Below are 20,795 nucleotides of genomic sequence, written 5' to 3'. Positions count from 1 at the left end.
CGTTGTAGGTGTCGCCAACGGTGCCAACCTTGTGTGAATGCTCTGAAAAGTTAATCATTTGCATTGTCACAGCATCTTCTTCCTGTCGGTTAAATTTGGCGTCTGTAGCACCTCATCTTCGTGGTGTAGCAATTTTAATGACCAGCAGTGTATCATGATGGTTTTTAGTCAGTTGTAGGGCTGACGTACCATCAGACATTCTACTATTATGTCTGCACAGCTTCCAAACTGGCAATCAACTCGGCTGTTATAATAGTGAAGTTTGGATGCAGCTTGTATAGGCCTTGTTGACTGCTTCGTGTTTGCCAATAGGTGCTACCAGCGCCGTCACTAGTACTTTAATTTACCAAAAAAAAAAAAAAAAATACTCTACTTTTAACCCGTTCATGGATAAAATTCATTTTTTACAGATTTTTAAAATATTAAGGCGATAACAGTTTCTTTTCAGTCCCATTATTATATTTTCACCACCAAAATATTTTTTAAGTTCTCCATTTTTTCACCACAGGAAGTGAGACACACATGTCCCATGAACCAACGCAAGATACCTTTTCTGCTGACTGACTGATTTTGTAATTTTATTTTTTTAGCCATAAACAGGATTTTGCAGAGAATAAAATAACTACAAATTATACATACATGTAATCTTTTTATTTGTGTAGAGCCAGTGTAAAAAATATTCATTACATTTCGGTTTTCATGACACATGATCAATACTTACAAAACTTTACAAGCCATGAAACTTGGAGAAACATGGTGTGGCGCAGAGTGGTACACCACAAGCAGTGCAAACAACTTTTGTTCTCTTCTCTTTAGAGTTTGTGCTGCAGAATCTGCATCGCTTCCTAGTGCCACTGTCTTTCGGTACATGTCTGCCTACGTTCACGAGCCGGACGTCATCTGGCACACTAGTGACTCCTCTCTTTGCTGGGAAGAAAGTGGGCATTGATCCCGTCTTTTTCCTGGATGAATACCCATTAATCAATTGTCTTGCTAATGGTTCAAATGGCTCTGAGCACTATGGGACTCAACATCTTAGGTCATAAGTCCCCTAGAACTTAGAACTACTTAAACCTAACTAACCTAAGGACATCACACACACCCATGCCCGAGGCAGGATTCGAACCTGCGACCGTAGCAGTCCCGCGGTTCCGGACTGCAGCGCCAGAACCGCACGGCCACCGCGGCCGGCTGTCTTGCTAATCTTTACAAATAATGTCTGCTGGGACACATGTGTCCTACTAATTTTATTTCGATTATAAGATAGTACAGTCGCTGAGAAGTACATTCCACACTGTATTTGTACTAAAAATGATTATTAAGTTAATAATAAGATGTATTACTTACTTCAGCATCGCTGGAAAGTGAGAAATGATGAAAACTGAATAATGACACAAATAAGTGGCATTGCAGCGGCCATATATACACGCCAGTCAACAAAAGTAGTCACCGCTTCTCTATTGCCTTTGCAGTGCAGTCCCGATTTTTTTCTTAGGTTCAGTACAGTCGTCCCTAGATGGCAGCACCGTGCAGAGCTGGGTAACATATATCCCGACACTCGAACTGGCGCTCAAAGTTAGTGGGACATATATGACCCATCAACCACGAAAGGGTTAACAAGCAGTTGTGGTCGCGTGATGCAGGCGCTGTTCTGCAGCGCGTGGTGCCGCCGCCAGGCGCTCGACGCCTATCACCGCCGCGAGTGCGTCCTGGGGCTGCGCAGCTTCCTAGAGTCGCCGCTGCTCGGCTGTGCGGCGCTGCTGGCGCTGCGGACCGTGTTCGCCGAAGACCGGGCCTGCGACACGGACTATAGGTACTTGCAAATCTTCACAGCACTAGATTCACATTTCACGTTTCATTGGTTCAGTAGCTATTACCAGAAGGAAAAATTATCCTAACCCTCCTAATGTGGTAAAGAAAACAGTGACCAGTCATTGTGGAACCTGAAACAGCATCCTATCGGCCAGTGCTCTAAATCTACACCGTGCTACATAATTAAAGGATCACTTTTTCGAAATCCGGTAGTTCTTTCCCATTGCGATGTGTAAGTTTAAAACTTGGGTAAAAGGTGCCTACAACGTTCCTCTGCAATGGTGCAAAAGTGAGGCGCCTAGCGCCCTACAACGCCACCCTTGAGCACGGTGGCAGTTCAGAAGCAAGGTGCCGAAACATGCAAAAAAAGGCCAAAATTCAGAAGTTCATGTGAGGTGGAAGGTGGTTAATGATGTCTCATTGGCGCCAAATTTCACCACCATTGTGCTCAACGCTACCGTGGACGTGACACACAACTGGAAGATCGTCGCACCCCGTATTTCGCAATTTCACTCCTTCTTTTGACGCCTATGCGACGGAGGTTAGAAAAGCGAGACCCAACGTTAAAATCACACGGTGTTCTTACGTGTGACCGAGGAAAACGCTTCAGACACACTACACTCGAAAAGGCCTCAGGGGCTGGCATAAAGTGCATCAATGAAACTACCACTTCCCGTGAGGCGTTCTTAAAAATCTGACACTGTTGACCCCCATGGATGCTTCAACATTTCTCCAAAACACGTCGTGGGCCAGAACCCCCACTGAATGTGCTCGCATCTCTTTGAAGTGCAGTGCGACCGCAATTTTTGCTCTGGTGTGCAGAGTGGAACCAGCATGAACCGTTCAAAAATGTTGACGCAATTTGAACGTTATCCAAAGGAGCAAAGAGCGCTTACGCTTTTTCAGCCCTCCTGTTTTCTGCCTTCATGCAGCGTGTTCACAGAAGGGTGCTACATTGACAGTTACGTGAATAAAACGGCAAAGGGTCCCTATAAGGCCACCCACTTCGGCGATACCCTCAGTGCCACCCACCCACGTTTGTTGAGCACTCTAAAAATGTACCTGTACAGAGAAAACTTGTGACAACAGTCCTAGGCGCCTACAGGTAGGCAATCATTTAACACACCTCCATTCTGGCATACCTACTAGCAGGCAGCCAGGATTCAGACACGTGTTTTCTCTGTGCCAATGTGGTTATATTAATCCACATTACACCTCACTTCAACTTTGAGCTCTATTTTTTTTTTTTTTTTTTTTTTTTTTTTTTTTTTTTTTGCATGTGTTGACATCTTGCTGATAGAAGTGTTGCCAAGCCCGAAGGTGACATCGCAGGGTGCCACACTTTTTCATCGTTGCAGAGGAAGGTTGTAGACACCTTTGAGCCATATTTGAAACTCTTACAACGCAATGGGAAATAATTACAGGTTTAATTCTGTTGTGCAGTGTAGTAACCTACCTACAGTTCTGGAATTATTGTTTAGGAGACACACAACAACAAGGGTAGTTCAATATAGGTTGACTCTCACACAGAAGATTACAGCAACCAGCCACTTTTTACAATGCTCCGTTCCCGGTTTCGAACCGCCAGGTTAATCTTCAGTCGGTTAGTTCACGTTTTACATTATATTTCGCCTTTTGTTTCCCCACCTGACGAAATTTCCTTGGGGTGGTGGTGCCCTACAGCCAAAACAAGATGTAAGACAACGTCCTTTTTAACTGTAACTGTGCCTCACAACGATTTTAAGTTATGTAAAAAGTTATTATTATTAAAGAGAAGATGTATCGGTTACTTACGATGAAGAATCCGCGTCATTATGTCCCAGTTCAGGTTGCTCATCGTCTTGCAGCAGTGAAGACTGTACAATGCACTTTTTTGTGTATGTAGATGCACATAATGTAAGGCACCACTCACACACTAAGAAGTTTCATCACATGGAGGTATATATACAAAGATGGCGATATTACAACAATAACAATGCCAAAGACTTCCACTCTCAGAGATATTTCATTATGCATATGTATGTGACAGTAGAAATTTACAAATTGCTAATGTTACCTCACTTACTATTTACATTGAAAGAGAATTGATTAAAATTAAGATAAACAAATAAAGCGTTACACTACGTAAATATTATGGCATACACTGGAACAAAAGTAAGTGACAAGGGCCAGATGTACATAAATACATGTTACAACTATGGACATATTTTGGCATACTTTCAAGGCACAGTAAATGGGCTGTGATGGATGTGCATATATAAATAACACAACAGTGGCCATATCTGTGAGCTCATTGAGTTACTCACCTTGGTACTGTCACACAATTACTTCATTTTCAATACTAAAACTATGAATCACTTCAGTACACTGCTGTGCTCCAGGCTTACATTCTTAGAAATTTCGGCTTTATATTAAGTGTATGACCCTAGTATATTTCTTTTAGCGAGAGTAGCCCTCTTTGCCTGCACTAGTCTGCTTCTTCTGTTGCGCTTGCCGCATCCGTCATACAGTATTTTGCTTCCAATGTAGAAGAATTCTTTCACTTTGTCTACTACGAGATCCCCAGTTAGGATATTAAGTTTATTGTTAAGCCTAGTTTATACGACGACATTGGGTTGCGCCACTCGTTGGGTGGAATGAGTTGCACGCATATGGTTACATATTTGACTGTAGACATGGTGAAACCAGTATATACTTCAGTTTCGTCGTTTTGTGGGTTCCTGAGTCGTGTCTGAAATGAAAGTTTTGGCAGCTGCACGTCGCACGAGTTGTGATGGAGTTAAAGCTTGTTGCGTGGAATCGCTGCATAAGATAAAAATAAGAAACGTGTTTCGATTCGTGACTGGATGAAGGAAAGACGTCAGCTCGGTTGCTCAGCATCCTTGCTGAAATAATCTGTAATGGAAGACCCAAGAAGTTCTTTTAATTATCTTAGAATGTCACCAGAACAGTTAACGTTTCTTCTAAATAGAGTTAATTATGCGACAAGGAATAAAGATATCGTAATGCATGAAGCACTATCGCCAGAACAGAAATTACGTATCACATTGCATGCATTACAATCGGGAACACCCAGCATGTTATAAGATGCCGTTTTAGTTGGTGATGATGCTTTTTCATTAACATCAATAATTATTAACAGTAATAATCATTACCATAAACAACAGTAATTGTTCGAAGCAGACCGCATTTAAGAAGAGAATGGTTTCCAAACTACTCTCCTGAAGATGGTAATGTTTCAAAATTCAAACATATGTAAATGGGGAGCACTGCTGCAACGTTTTAAATAGAAGAATATTGAATAAAGAATGTAGCTTCTTGATTTACGTAGCCTTCCCTCCTGTCAACAACATTCGGTAAAAAAAAAAAAAATAAATAAAATAAAGAGGTGGGCTAACTTGAACGATGGGATTTTAGTCTTGTAGACAAGAGAATTTCTACAGCTAGAATTACATTTGCTTGTATTTGTCTTAATTCAGTTGTATATGTGCTCCTAATTCAATAAATTTTGCCCTGCAGCTCAGATATCGTCAAACTATCTATGGTCTGATCGCACATGAAGGTCTCAGGAGCAGCAATATGTTGCTTATTTTTGTAATCAGCATCACTGAAATCCCACAAACACGTATACAAAAAGCGAACATTATTCTCCGTTTCCCACTTCATATTTCAGTTTGTCTACATTCTACGAACACACATAACCTCAAAACTCATGCAGCTAGTGTCGCCAAAGTAGGAACACCCCGAGAATCTAATGTCATCGACGAGTTGCGCAAATGCACGGCGCGCATGCGCAGTGGCTGGTAGCGCAGTTGCCTGCAACCCAGTGTAGTCGTGTAAACTAGGCTTTAGTCTCATTTCCGCTACGCTACTCTTCATTACTTTCGTCTTTCTTTGGTTTACTCTCAGTCCATATTCTGTGCGCATTAGACTGTTCATTCCATTGTGCAGGTGCTGTAATCTTTCCTCGCTTTGACTAAGGCCGGTATTACACTATCAAATTTCTTTGTCAAAGATTTGATCAAAGATGTGATCCAATATTCCGTCCAATATATTTGACAAAGATCTTTGACGTAGCGCTAGAGGGGGTATTACACTGTCATCAAATTTTTCGTCAAAGTTCAAGATGGCTGACAACAACTTGTTATTAACCGCAGCAGTTTTACATACTCCAATTGCATTGTGTGCACATGCGGAAAAGAAGTGGGGGAAAAATGGAACCAGACATACGAGGTTGACAGTCTTAAAAGTCCTGGGATTACAACTTGATAATAAATTCAGTTGGGAGGAGCACACCACAGAACTGCAGAAAGGCCTTAACAAATCTGTATTTGCAATTCGAATATTAGCAGACATAGGCAACATAAAAATGAAAAAGCTTGCATACTTTCATTCCATAATGTCATATGGGATAATATTTTGGGGTAAATCTTGAAGTCAAACAAGTTTTCAAGGTCCAAAAGCGTGTAATACGTATTATTTGTGGAGTAAATTCACGGACCTCCTGCAGAAACCTCTTCAAAGAACTGGGTATACCAACTACTGCCTCTCAGTATATTTACTTCTTAATGAAATTTGTCGTAAATAATACATCTCTTTTTCCAACAAACAACTCAGTTAATACATACAATACTAGGAACAAAAATGATCTGCACAAGGACTTAAAAGCACTTACTTTAGTTCAAAAAGGGGTCCACTACTCAGGAACACTCATCTTCAATAATTTGCCAGGAAACATAAAAAATTTAGTTAGAAGTAAAGATCAGTTTAAAAGGATCCTGAAAGACTTAGTACTGGCTAACTCCTTCTACTCCATTGGCGAAATTTTTAATAGAAACAAATGATGTATTTATTCATACTATTAGTATTGTTATTTCAGCTTAAAAAAAATCGACATGTTCCACATCCACGAGGCTCTCCTCAGCACGGATCTATGGAACGAAAAAGTAATCTAATCTGGGTGAAGCCGTGGTTTTTACGACGACACGATAAAAGCATTCAACAAAACTTGTTACGTGAGCTTACAGTGGAAGACGTCAAGTCATACACCAATTACTTAAGAATGGATGAGCATACATTTCTGTATGTGCTCAATGAAGTGTATCCTCATATCACAAAGCACAATATTCACTTAAGAACTGCTACATCTTCAGAAGACAGTCTCACTGTAACACTCCGATTCCTTGCTACAGGAGAGGGTTATGTTAGGTTAGGTTAGGTTAGGTCGGGTCAGGTCAGGTCAGGTCAGGTCTCCAATCTCCTTAATCTATTTTTGTATTCAGGGTGCCTCACGTTGTAAAGCTCCCCACCAGCTTCATACATCTCTATTAATTTTGTAGTTGTCGGCACACATCAATTGTATTTACCGCCAATGTTTATAAAAACACTACAGACGACACAACGCTGCAGCGATGCTAGCGCTCCATGTGGTAACACGTCACACTGCAGTGAACAGAAGACAAGCGGTTTCTTTGATCAAATATACAGCGAGGCCCTAGATTTGATCAAATATTGGACGACATTTGACAAAGTCCCTATTACACTATCAAATATCTTTGACAAAGATATTGGACAAAGATATTGGACAAAGAAATTTGATAGTGTAATACCGGCCTAAGTACAGCAATGCACCCTACAGCTCAAATGAAGCAACCTTGAGAGTAAGTGATGGCAGTGGCAGAGAGTCAAGTTGCCAGCACTGAGTCGTCACAAGTTGATCCCTGACAGTTGCAGTGCGCTGGGCGGCACAGCTTCGCCGGCCTACCTCAACCAATAACGTAACGTGATTTTGTAAACATCTGTATGGCAACGCCTCAGTGTTGTCACAGCTCTCTAGACGGCTACTATTTTTCACTTTCAACCGTGGTCTTTCGAAGTTGAAAGCTTGCAACAGTGCTACGAGCTATCACGTGGCTTCTTACGCCATCTCGACTGTAGCTACTGGCTTATTTGATTGACAGTTGCGCGCTCACTGCAAATAAAACAAAACGTTCTTCCAGATAGTTGTCGCCGACTTCGTTGATTCTGAAGAAGCCAGTAGTGTACGGGCAGCAGTTGTAGTCAACACGATACGTGTACTATACCGTAATTACATGTTGAAAGGTGACTAACATCCATAAGATTAGTATTCATTCTCACACAGCAAATGTAGCTAAGTAACAAGTTTCCTTATAAAACAGATAAAATTGTAAATACAGAAGACTATTTGTGTTACTAGAGGCTGTACCACCAACGAATACACTTCATTCAGTCTTCAATGTGTTCGCTAAAACACTTGTCAGAAGTTAATAAAATGATTAGTTACTAGTTGTATCTTTCAGTACATATCTAGTCTCTCACGCTTTCGTTATTGCTTCCCTTGTGTGTTGCACAACATTATATCACTCTGGTGACGAAATTTCATTTCAAGCTTGTAACTGACTAGCATGTAACCACACTTTTGAAACTAATCATGTGTACGTTTCCTGTAAAGTGACTCACAAGCTAACATCCCAAAGATGTTCGGGCTCACCTGCGGTTCCTCTTCGTCGAAATGTCTTGGCTCAGACTCGTCTAGGGGTTGAACGGCACGTGTCGCATTACACGCCCTAAATTAGACACTTGTGACCATTTGGTTAAATTATTTGGCTGATGGCATGTTTGCGAAATACAAAGTTAACATAACATATAATAGCAGTATAATAATATCGGTGACTAAATTAACGATCCATAAATAATGTAGGCAACAAAGTTGCGATTTTGTTTAGATTATTGTTTATTCATAAAGCAAACTAATAGCGAAAGTGGTCGTATTTAGAGTTACTGTTACACTCGAACACATATCCATTTGACACAGTTCGATCATTCACAATCTCATCGTGAATTAAAAGTTCAACATTCCACCTCGTTAACTATGCGAAAAGTTAAGAGTTCACACCAGGCGCGCGGTTGCTCACCTCTCAGAGACAAAGTCCCGCGATATCACACAACGCGAAACTTCCTATGCCGTATCACTTCCTAGCTACCTAAAGACCGATCGTCCGCTTCTGCATCTTCACCAGCACTGTACCCTTCGATGTCACCAGTCGAACTGTACTCTTTGGTGTCTAGACCGCCGGCAGGGGTGGCCGTGCGGTTCTAGGCACTACAGTCTGGAACCACGCGACCGCTACGGTCGCAGGTTCGAATCCTGCCTCGGGCATGGATGTGTGTGATGACCTTAGGTTAGTTAGGTTTAAGTAGTTCTAAGATCTAGGGGACTGATGACCTCAGAAGTTAAGTCCCATAGTGCTCAGAGCCATTTGAACCATTTTTGTCTAGACCAGAACTGCCCTCTGCCCATCTCCGACCGCGTTTCCCGCGCGCCGAACATCTTCGCTCAACTGACTAGCGCAGTTCCCTTTCCTGAAGCCGTCCAACTGATTGGCTACAGCTTATTCTGCATTACTTTACATTTTAACAAATTTTAATAATCAAAGCTTGACCACTTTCACGTTCTAAGTAAAGTAACAATAACACCCATTACATAATAAGCGTTAAATTATTTTAGATAAAACCAATACAATTTCCTTCTTAACATTGAATGTCACGGCCAATAGCCTTGCACCAATTTGCTTTCTGATAAATAATTAAATAACAAAAGTAACTATTATGCACTAAACTTTACAACAAATATTCTATTACCTAAGGATTCGATAAGGTGTCATGCTGTCATCGTTCAATGTGTTTTGTGTGGAGGAAATGATGATCTTATGCTTAGCTGAAAATACTGATAATTTAAATTTACTACATTTTTAAATAAATAAAGTTACAGAGTTGATATTTACAACGTTTGTCATTCTGATGATGCGCTTCTGTATGAAACGTCCATCGTTAAGATTGACCAAACCGTTCAGATTTTAGCATGCAGGTCTTTGTTACAAAACTTGTTAATTCCACTTTAACAGTAAATCCTAAACTATTATACATATGATCAACATTCAAGTTTTATTGGGATCACCATGAAAATTTATGGAGGATGGCAGATTAAAATTACTGTTTTCATAAATGTTTCCCTTTATGGCCGATCTTAGGTCCGCCATATTTAACACTGCTACGTCTCCTCGGCCACAAAACCCTTCTACTGGGTTTCCCTATGACGTAGGTTCTCGTCTGTCTCACTCGCACACTACAGTGCTTAGGCCTCAATAGACAATAGATACCTGTGAGTCCCCCACCTTGTGGTGAATCTGCGCCCTTTGTGGCATCCGGTTCTGGACGACAGGGTTTGTTTCACAATTACTGAAAGCTGACTCTTTCGGCCATATATTTAAATGAGAGCGCAATGCTCGTTAACTCACATTCTGAAGGAGCCAGTAGTGAGGGGCAGCAGTTGTAGTCAACGCGATACGTGTACTATACCGCAATTACATGTTCAAAGGTGACAAACACACATAAGATGAGTATTCATTCTCACACAGCAAATGTAGCTAAGTAACAGGTATCCTAATAAAACAGACAAAACTGTAAATTCAGAAGACTATTTGTGTTACTAGAGGCTGTACAACCAACGAATACACTTCACTCAATTTTCTCTGTGTTCGCTAAAATACTTGTCAGAAATTAATGAAATGATTAGTTACTAGTTTTACACTACTGGCCATTAAAATTGCTACACCATCTGCACGAACAGTTCGACGACGTTTGCAGCAGCGTGGACCATCAGCTCGGAGACCATAGCTTCGGTTACCCTTGACGCTGCATCACAGACAGAAGCGCCTGCGATGGTGTGCTCAACGACGAACCTGGATGCACGAATGGCAAAACGTCATTTTTTCGGATGAATCCAGGTTCTGTTTACAGTATCATGATGGTCGCATCCGTGTTTAGCGACATCGTTGTGAACGCACATTGGAAGCGTGTATTCGTCATCGCCATACTGGCGTATCACCTGTCGTTATTGTATGGGGTGCCATTGGTCACACGTCTCGGTCACCTCTTGTTCGCATTGACGGCACTTTGAACAGTGGACATTACATTTCAGATGTGTTACAAACCGTGGTTCTACCCTTCATTCGATCCGTGCGAAACCCTACATTTCAGCAGGATAATGCTGTACTGACCTTTCTGGATACAGGAAATGTTCGACTGCTGCCCTGGCCAGCACATTCTCCAGATGTCTTAGCAATTGAAAACGTCTGGTCAATGGTGGCCGAGCAACTGGCTCGTCACAATACGCCAGTCACTACTCTTGATGAACTGTGGTATCGTGTTGAAGCTGCATGGGCAGCTGTACCTGAACACGCCATCCAAGCTCTGTTTGACTCAATGCCCAGGTGTATCAAGGCCGTTATTACTGACGGAGGTGGTTGTTCTGGTACTGATTTCTCAGGATCTATGCACCCAAATTGCGTGAAAATGTAATCACATGTCCGTTCTAGTATAATATATTTGCCCAATGAATACCTGTTTATCATCTGCATTTCTTCTTGGTGCAGCAATTTTAATGGCCAGTAATGTATATATCCAGCGATCACAGGCCCTGCAGCCCACACGCTGCATCCACAAATTGCCTCCATTCCTTCCTGTTTTGTGCCCGGTTCCTCCAGGTGTCTTGAATTCCCAGGGCTGCTAGGTCCTTCGCCAGGTCGTCCATCCAGCGCTGTCTTGGTCGTCCAATGGAGCGTTTGGTGTTTGGTTTTCCCTCTAGTGGCATCTCCGCCTGTCTTCCATCTAGCATACGGGCTACATGGCCCACGCATTGTATTCTTTTGCTCTTTATCTTCTGTAGAATAGTTGGTTGTCGCATCAGAAGGAACATTACCTCGTTTTACCTCCTCCGCTATCTAAAACTGGTTCCCAATATCTTCCTCATTACTCTTCTTTCAAATACACTACTGGCCATTAAAATTGCTACACCAAGAAGAAATGCACATGATAAACGGGTATTCATTGGACAAATATATTATGCTAGAACTGACATGTGATTACATTTTCACGCAATTTGGATGCATAGATCCTGAGAAGTCAGTACCAGAACAACCACCTCAGGCAGTAATAACGGCCTTGATACACCTGGGCATTGAGTCAAACAGAGCTTGGATGGCGTGTACAGGTACAGCTGCCCATGCAGCTTCAACACTATAGCACAGTTCATCAAGAGTAGTGACTGGTGTACTGTGACGAGCCAGTTGCTCGGCCACCATTGACCAGACGTTTTCAGTTGCTGAGAGATCTGGAGAATGTGCTGGCCAGGGCAGCAATCGAACATTTTCTGTATCCAGACAGGCCCGTACAGGACCTGCAACATGCGGTCGTGCTTTAACCTGCTGAAATGTAGGGTTTCGCATGGATCGAATGAAGGGTAGAGCCACGGGTCGTAACACATCTGAAATGTAATGTCCACTGTTCAAAGTGCCGTCAATGCGAACAAGAGGTGACCGAGACGTGTAACCAATGGCACCCCATACCATCACGCCGAGTGATACGCCAGTATGGCGATGAAGAATACACGCTTCAAATGTGCGTTCACCGCGATGTCGCCAAACACGGATGCGACCATCGTAATACTGTAAACGGAACCTGGATTCATCCGAAAAAATGACGTTTTGCCATTCGTGCACCCAAGTTCGTCGTTGAGTACACCATCGCAGGCGCTCCTGTCTGTGATGCAGCGTCAAGGGTAACCGCAGCCATGGTCTCCGAGCTGATAGTCCATGCCGCTGCAAACGTCGTCGAACTGTTCGTGCATATGGTTGTTGTCTTGCAAACGTCGCTATTTGTTGTCTCAGGGATCGAGACGTGGCTGCACGATCCGTTATAGCCATGCGGATAAGATGCCTGTCATCTCGAGTGCTAGTGATACGAGACCGTTGGGATCCAGCACGGCGTTCCGTATTACCGTCCTGAACCCAACGATTCCATATTCTGCTAACAGTCATTGGAAGTCGACCAATGCGATCAGCAATGTCGCGATACGATAAACCGCAATCCCGACAGGCTACAATCCGACCTTTATGAAAGTCGGAAACGTGACGGTACGCATTTCTCCTCCTTACACAAGGCATTACAACAACGTTTCACCAGGCAACGCTGGTCAACTGCTGTTTGTGTATGAGAAATGGATTGGAAACGTTCCTCATGTCAGCACGTTGCAGGAGTCGCCACCGGCGCCAGCCTTGTGTGAATGTTCTGAAAAGCTAATCATTTGCATATCACAGCATCTTCTTCCTGTCGGTTAAATTTCGCGTCTGTAACACGTCATCTTCGTGGTGTAGCAATTTTAATGGCCAGTAGTGTATCAATAATTTTTCCTTTTCTCGCTTAGTCATGTTCAGTGTTTCTGAACCGTACATTACTGCTGGGCATATCATTGTGTTGTAGATTTTCATCTTAGTGTTCACTGAGATCGATTTAGAGCCGAAAGTCTCTCTGAGGGAATGCATGCATTATTCCATTGTATCCATCCACGTCCGAGGGAAGTTTGTGTCCCGTAACAAAGACTTTTTTTACAGGATTGGGTTGTTAGCCCAATGCCAAACCCATCTCCTTTACCCAGGCTTGGGACCAGCAGTGCCTGTTGCAAGCCAACTGATCCCAGGCGGAGTTGAGCATCCGGTACTACTGACAAATCGTTCTTCCAGCTTCATGTCTGTCAGTACCTCTGTTCGACTTTCCAAACTTCTCATAAACTCCCATATGCCTTGCTGGAACAGCAGTCCTGGATAAAGTGTATTGTGAAGAAATGTCTTAGCCAAAACCTAAACGAATTCGCCGAAACCTAGCCATTACAATTGTAACACCAGAACTACAGCAAATAACGAAATTTTAATTATTGTGCGTATATGGTATAGTAAGAAGATTCATGATTAAATTTATATATGATTTGGGGTATACAGGGTGCGAATTAGACCATACAGAAAAATTTGGAAATTTGTGGTAAAGTCTTATGGGACCAAACTGCTGAAGTCATCGGTCGCTGAGGTTACACTCTATTTAATCTAATTTAAACTAACTTAAGCTAAGGACGAAACAACACCCATGCCCGAGGGAGGACTCGAACCTCCGACGGGGGCAGTCACGTGGGCCGTGACAAGACGCCTGACACCGCACGGCTACCCCGCGCGGCTGAGCACACAGAGCTGTCATGGATGACAGATATAGCTACGTCATTCTACATCTACAGGGCTTGGACAAAAATATGGAAACACCGCGAGAAATACAGGTGGTAGTCAAGCCTGCGGTTGCACTGTTGTTTTTGACCACGAACAGCACCTTTGTAATGTCCTCAATACGTTGAAAGTGTCAATCGTGATCGAAACAGTGTTCTGTCTAGTTGTGAGTGCATTATGTCGGAGCTAGCTAAATTCGAACGTGGCTCGTTGGTGTTTAAAGAGGCACCGCATCGAAGATTTGTACCACTTACAGGGAAGACAGAAAAACGTCATCCGCCCACTCACATGGCGGACGAAAGGGGATGTTAACTAATCGTGACAGACGGTCAGTGAAGAGAAGTGTGGTGAAAAATAAGAGGAGGACAACTTAAAAAGTCACTACAGAACTGAATATCGCACTTACGAACCCTGTCAGCATCGAAACAACACGGAGGGAGCTCCATAAGCGGAGAATTGCAGGATGAGCTGGAAATCCAAAACCACACATCAGTGACGCAAATCCCCGTAACTGGAAAACGTGCTGCCGAAGCCGCAAATGGTTCAAATGGCTCCGAGCTCTATGGGACTAACATCGGAGGTCATCAGTCCCCTAGAACTTAGAACTACTTAAACCTGACTAACATAAAGACTTCACACACATCCATGCCCGAGGTAGGATTCCAACCTGCGACCGTAGCAGTCGCGCGGTTCCGGATTGAAGCGCCTAGAACTGCTCTGCCATCGCCGCCGGTTGCCGAAGCCACAAAACCTGGGCTGTGGAGCAATGTAATAATTTATGTGGTAGGACGAGTCTTGTATCACACTGTTTCAAACTCCTGGCTAAGTTTACGTTAAAAAAATGGTTCAAATGGCTCTGAGCACTATGGGACTTAACATCTGAGGTCATCAGTTCCCCAGAACTTAGAACTACTTAATCCTAACTAACCTAAGGACATCATACACATCTATGCCCGAGGCAGGATTCGAACCTGCAACCGTAGCGGTCGTGCGATTCAAGACTGAAGCGCCTAGAACCGCTCGGCCATAGCGGCGGGCGCCTAAGTTTACGTCCTAAGAGCGAAACACGACGGGGGTTCAATGACGACTTGGGCAGCCACATATTGGTATTCCGTGGGTCACATGGTTACTCTTCAAGGTCACATTACTGCCAAGGATGACGTGACCATTCTGGCTAGCCAGGACCATCAGATGGCACAGTGTTTGTTCTCCAACAGTGATGATGTGTTCCCAGAGGACAGGACTCTTGTTCACATCGTCCAGAACGAGGCTGTATTGTCGTATCTCCCCTGGCCACCAGTCACCAGACCTCGGTCTTATTGAGCTTTTGTGGTCCTATTTGGAAAGAAGAGTGCGTAATCGGTATTCACGTCCATCATGTATGCTGTATGCTGGTAGAATTGTGTAAAGCTCCCTTTAAATGCTCATAGGACATGTATTTACCCCTTCCGAGACGACTGGAAGCTGTTTTTGAAACCAAGAGTTTTCCTACTCACAGTTAGGCATGGTATGATGTTGTGTTCTTGGTATTTCCATATTTTTGTTCACCCGCTGTACGTCTACATACATACTCTGAAAGCCACCATACGTAGCATGGAGGAGAGCACCTTGTACCATTACTAGTCCTTCCCTTTCCTGTTCCACTCGCAAATGGAGTGAGGGGAAAACGACTACGAATATGCCTTCGCACTAGCATTAATCCCTTATCTTGTCTTCGTGGTCCTTACACGAAACGCACGTTGGCAGCAGTAGAAGCTTTCTGCAATCAACCGGAAATGCCGGTCCTCTAAATTTCCTCAAATTCAGGAAAAGAACGTCGTCTTCTCTCCAGGGAACCCATTTGAGTTTATGAAGCATCTCGGTAATACTCGAGTGCTGATTGAACTTGCCGGTAGCAGATCTAGTTAACGCCTCTGAACTGCTTCAATGTCTTTCTTTAAAAAATGGCTCAAATGGCTTTAAGCACTATGGGACTTAACATCTGACGTCATCAGTCCCCTAGACTTAGAACTACTTAAACCTAACTAACCTAAGGACAGCACACACATCCATGGCCGAGGCAGTCTTCAAACCTGCGACCGTAGCAGCGGCGCTGTTCCGGACTGAAGCGCCTAGAACCGTTCGGCTGCAGCGGCCGGTTCTTTCTTTAATCCTGCACGATGAGGATGCTAAACACTATAGCAGTTCTAAAGAAGGGTTCGCACTAGTGTTCTATATGCGATCTCCTTTATAGACGAGCTATACTTTCCCAGAATTCTCTCAATAAAACGAAGTCTACCATACAGCTTTAACTCAGTACCAGAGTTCATCAATCGTAGCGGCGGGCAAGTGATGGCATGCCAATCTCTCGGCAAACAATGACTAGATGCTTTCAGTTCTTGAGAGATCTGGAGAACGTGCTGGCCTGAGTAACAGCCAGTATGATTATTAGAAGTAAGCCTTATAACTTCGATGGAGACATACAGCTCAGGCCGCTTTCACCAGTTCAGTACGTGGGGTCATACGCTTCGGAAAATCGCTGATTTAAAGCTTACTGATTGCGAATTTATGGTAAAAGGCGATACAATCACGTACCATCTATAATCAAACAGGCCCAAATACCGAATATCGAGGCTCTGTAACGTCAGGCAGAGCAGAGTTCCAGAGAGAGAAGAGTTTCAATCAGCAGCCTCGGATAAACAGCAGCCTACATCAGGTACTATGTGAGTGAGCCTCACATTTCATCAACCTTGCAGCCTAAGAGGGATTTGTACACTGAAGTGACAAAGTCATGGGATAGCGATATGCACACATACAGATGGCGGTAGTATCGCATACACAAGGTATATAAAAGGACAGTGTACGGGCGGGGCAGTGTGTTGTACTCATGCGATTCATGTGAAAGGATTTCCAACGTGATTATGACTACACGATGGGAATTAACAGACTGTGAATGTGGTATGACAGTTGGAGGTAGATGCATGAGACATTCCATTTAGGAAATCTGAGATCCACAGTGTCAAGAATGTGCCTCGAATACCCAATTTCAGGCGTTACCTCTCTCCACGGAAAGCACAATGGCCGACAGCCTTCGCTTAACGACCGAGAGTATGCGGCGTTTAAGGAGAGTTGTCAGTACTAACATAAAAGCAACACTACTACAGAATACAGCATGTTGTTATCAATGGAGAGACGTCTACAGACGTTAAAGTAACCTCTGGCGTGCCACAGGGGAGTGTTATGGGACCACTGCTTTTCACAATATATGTAAATGACCTAGTAGATAGTGTCAGAAGTTCCATGCGGCTTTTCGCGGATGATGCTGTAGTATACACAGAAGTTGCAGCATTAGAAAATTGTAGCGAAATGCAGGAAGATCTGCAGCGGATAGGCACTTGGTGCAGGGTGTGGCAACTGACCCTTAACATAGACAAATGTAATGTATTGCGAATACATAGAAAGAAGGATCCTTTATTGTATGATTATATGATAGCGGAACAAACACTGGTAGCAGTTACTTCTGTAAAATATCTGGGAGTATGCGTGCGGAACGATTTGAAGTGGAATGATCATATACAATTAATTGTTGGTAAGGCGGGTACCAGGTTGAGATTCATTGGGAGAGTCCTTAGAAAATGTAGTCCATCAACAAAGGAGGTGGTTTACAAAACACTCGTTCGACCTATACTTGAGTATTGCTCATCAGTGTGGGATCCGTACCAGATCGGGTTGACGGAGGAGATAGAGAAGATCCAAAGAAGAGCGGCGCGTTTCGTCACAGGGTTATTTGGTAACCGTGATAGCGTTACGGAGATGTTTAACAAACTCAAGTGGCAGACTCTGCAAGAGAGGCGCTCTGTATCGCGGTGTAGCTTGCTGGTCAGGTTTCGAGAGGGTGCGTTTCTGGATGAGGTATCGAATATATTGCTTCCCCCTACTTATACCTCCCGAGGAGATCACGAATGTAAAATTAGAGAGATTAGAGCGCGCACGGAGGCTTTCAGACAGTCGTTCTTTCCGAGAACCATACGCGACTGGAACAGGAAAGGGAGGTAATGACAGTGGCACGTAAAGTGCCCTCCGCCACACACCGTTGGGTGGCTTGGGGAGTATAAATGTAGCTGTAGATGTAGATGTAGACTGCGTGAAATAATCACAGGAATCAGTGTGGGATGTACGACGAACTTACCCGTTAGGACAGTGCGGCGTAATTTGGCGTTAATGGGCTAATGGAGCAGACGATCGACGCCAGTGCCTTTGGTAATAGCACGGCATCACCTGCAGCATCTTTCCTGCACTCATGACTGGAAAACAGTGGCCTGCTCAGATGAGTCCCGATTTCAGTTGGTAAGAGTTGATGGTTAGCTTCGAGCGTGGCGCAGACCCCACAAAGCCATGGATCCAAGTCACCAACAAGGCAATGTGGCTGGATAACGGTGTGGGCTGTGTTTACATGGAATGGGTTAGATCCTGTGATCCAACTGAACCTTTGATTGACTGGAAATGGCTATTTTCGACTACTTGGAGACCATTTGCAGCCATGGACTTCATCTTCCCAAACAACGATACGTCATGTCACCAGGCCACACTTTTTCACGATTGGTTTGAAGAACATTGTGGACAGTCCGAGGGGATGATCTGAGCACCCAGATTATCCGACATGAATACCATCGTATGTTTATGAGCTATTATCGAGAGGTCAGTTCGTGCACAAAATCCTGCACCAGCAACGCTTTCGCAGTTATGGACAGCTATAGAGGCAGCATTGCTAATTATTTCTGCAGAGGACTTCCGATGAGTCCATGCCACGTCGAGCTTCTGCATCATGCCGGGCAAAATTAGGTCCGAAACGATATTAGGAGATACCTTTGTCACCTCAGTGTAACTCTTGCCTATATGTACCTCGACTGTGGATATTGGTTTCAAAAATGGTTCAAATGGCTCTGAGCACTGTGGGACTCAACATCTTAGGTCATAAGTCCCCTAGAACTTAGAACTACTTAAACCTAACTAACCTAAGGACATCACACACACCCATGCCCGAGGCAGGATTCGAACCTGCGACCGTAGCAGTCCCGCGGTTCCGGATTGCAGCGCCAGAACCGCACGGCCACCGCGGCCGGCGATATTGGTTTCCTTCTTATGTTTGTCTATTTCTATACAGACCTGTATCTGTTTGTCACTTCCATTGTGAAATTCAGCTGAACCTAAGAGTAGACTAGAGAAACAGAATTTGGCAATTCCGTGATTCGCGGCCTGTAGTACCATGCGTTACTGTGTGAACTCAAAAAAATGGTTCAAATGGCTCTGAGCACTATGGGACTTAACATCTGAGGTCATCAGTCCCCTAGAACTTTAGAACTACTTAAACCTAACTAACCTAAGGACATCACACACATCCAGGCCCGAGGCAGGATTCGAACCTGCGAACGTAGCGGTCGCGCGGTTCCAGACTGAAGCGCCTTTAACCACGTTGCCACACTGGCCGGCTTTGTGAACTCAAATCCTAATAAAGTTACAGGCCATGGTAACTGATTGGAGAATCTAGTAAGCCTCACCTGAGTTTTACGCTTACTGAAGCTATAAACCAGAGTCTCATTTCCTTATCTTCACAATCTCTACCTGCTTAGCCTGACGTCAGAGTTATTCTGTACTGTCTCTAATCACAGAGACCTGAAAATTCTCAGCTTGACAAATCGCCGTCTCGCTCCTGCACGTAGCCGCTCGTGTGCCACACACGGATGGCCCCAATTCCCTCGTCACCTCTGATCTTAGAGTGAGCTTCTAAGTAAGTATGTTACGACCCATGTCTCTTTACGACACCGAGCAGTTTGCACTCTTGCATTACCTTGAAAGGTGCCGGCCGCAGTGGCCGAGCGGTTCTAGGCGCTTCTGTCTGGAACCGCGCGACCGCTAGGTCGCAGGTTGGAATCCTGCCTCGGGCATGTATGTGTGTGATGTCCTTAGGTTAGTTAGGTTTAAGTAGTTCTAAGTTCTAGGAGACTGATGACCTCAGATGTTAAGGTCCATAGTGCTCAAAGCCATTTGAACATTTTTTGTTGAAGGGTTAACTCACGGATACCTAGAAGATAGGGCACAGCCACCGGCCTTAACCAGTCAGAGATTAAACGCCTGCTGTCCATATTAGCGGCTATGCGAACGAAAAGTGAAAGTGTTGTGTTATCAGTGGCACCCGGTACTACCGCTCCAGACGCTGCGACCTTATGACAATGACGAATGCAAGCTGGTAACGTTCGTCCTCCTCGGAGCCAGCACACACGGACGGCTCCATCATGATATGGTATGCAGAACCATAACTTGTCTGAAAAACAGACATAGTGTGACTCCTGTTCCAGTGTTCAGCGTGCCCCTCTCTGCTGCTGCGTCATGGGAAGACGCAGTAATGGTCAAGCTGCTGAAAGCCCTCTTGAGGGGTAGTCTCGAGACCTGTGAAAGATTTCGTACGAACAGTGCTTGTTCACTTGGCGTCTCTCGCCTTGATAGATCTGAAATTCTTACCACAGCAGCAGTGAAGTGTTTCACGTCATTTAGGTAACGAAAAACGGATTATTAAAACCACAAAACCAAAAGATCTAGACGTAAAAACACTAGCTGACAAAAAAATGAAGCCCTCAGAAGGGAAGGAGGATACGAAATGGAGCTTCGCAGGTTGAGAGGGTATATGACGTTACTTAGGTGACTGGAAAACCGAGTCAGATTTATAAAGAACTCGAGTGAGTGAGCCCACTTATCAGGATGATGATGTACTCCTCTGGCCCGGGTGCATGCACTGATTCGGTTGAGAAGTTCGTTATAAATCAGTTCTATCTTCTCCTGAGGCAAGCTGGCACAAAATTGTTGTAACTGATCCCTGGT

The 20,795-nt window shown here is 44.0% G+C and overlaps 1 protein-coding gene across 1 annotated transcript in view; it reads left to right on the top strand.

Annotated features, from left to right (window-relative positions):
• LOC126183787 (SET and MYND domain-containing protein 4-like) overlaps window positions 1-20,795 on the top strand; it is a 187,201-nt gene that overhangs the window by 121,526 nt on the left and 44,880 nt on the right. The window contains exon 6 of the mRNA XM_049926026.1: window positions 1,644-1,813. Within this exon, the coding sequence (XP_049781983.1) occupies window positions 1,644-1,813 (170 nt within the window). The remainder of the gene's footprint in view (window positions 1-1,643; window positions 1,814-20,795) is intronic.

This window comes from Schistocerca cancellata, chromosome 4 (genome assembly GCF_023864275.1).
Source record: "Schistocerca cancellata isolate TAMUIC-IGC-003103 chromosome 4, iqSchCanc2.1, whole genome shotgun sequence".
Lineage (NCBI taxonomy): Eukaryota > Metazoa > Arthropoda > Insecta > Orthoptera > Acrididae > Schistocerca > Schistocerca cancellata.
Note: the sequence above shows the minus strand (reverse complement) of the source record. Positions and strands in the feature narration are given on the sequence as shown.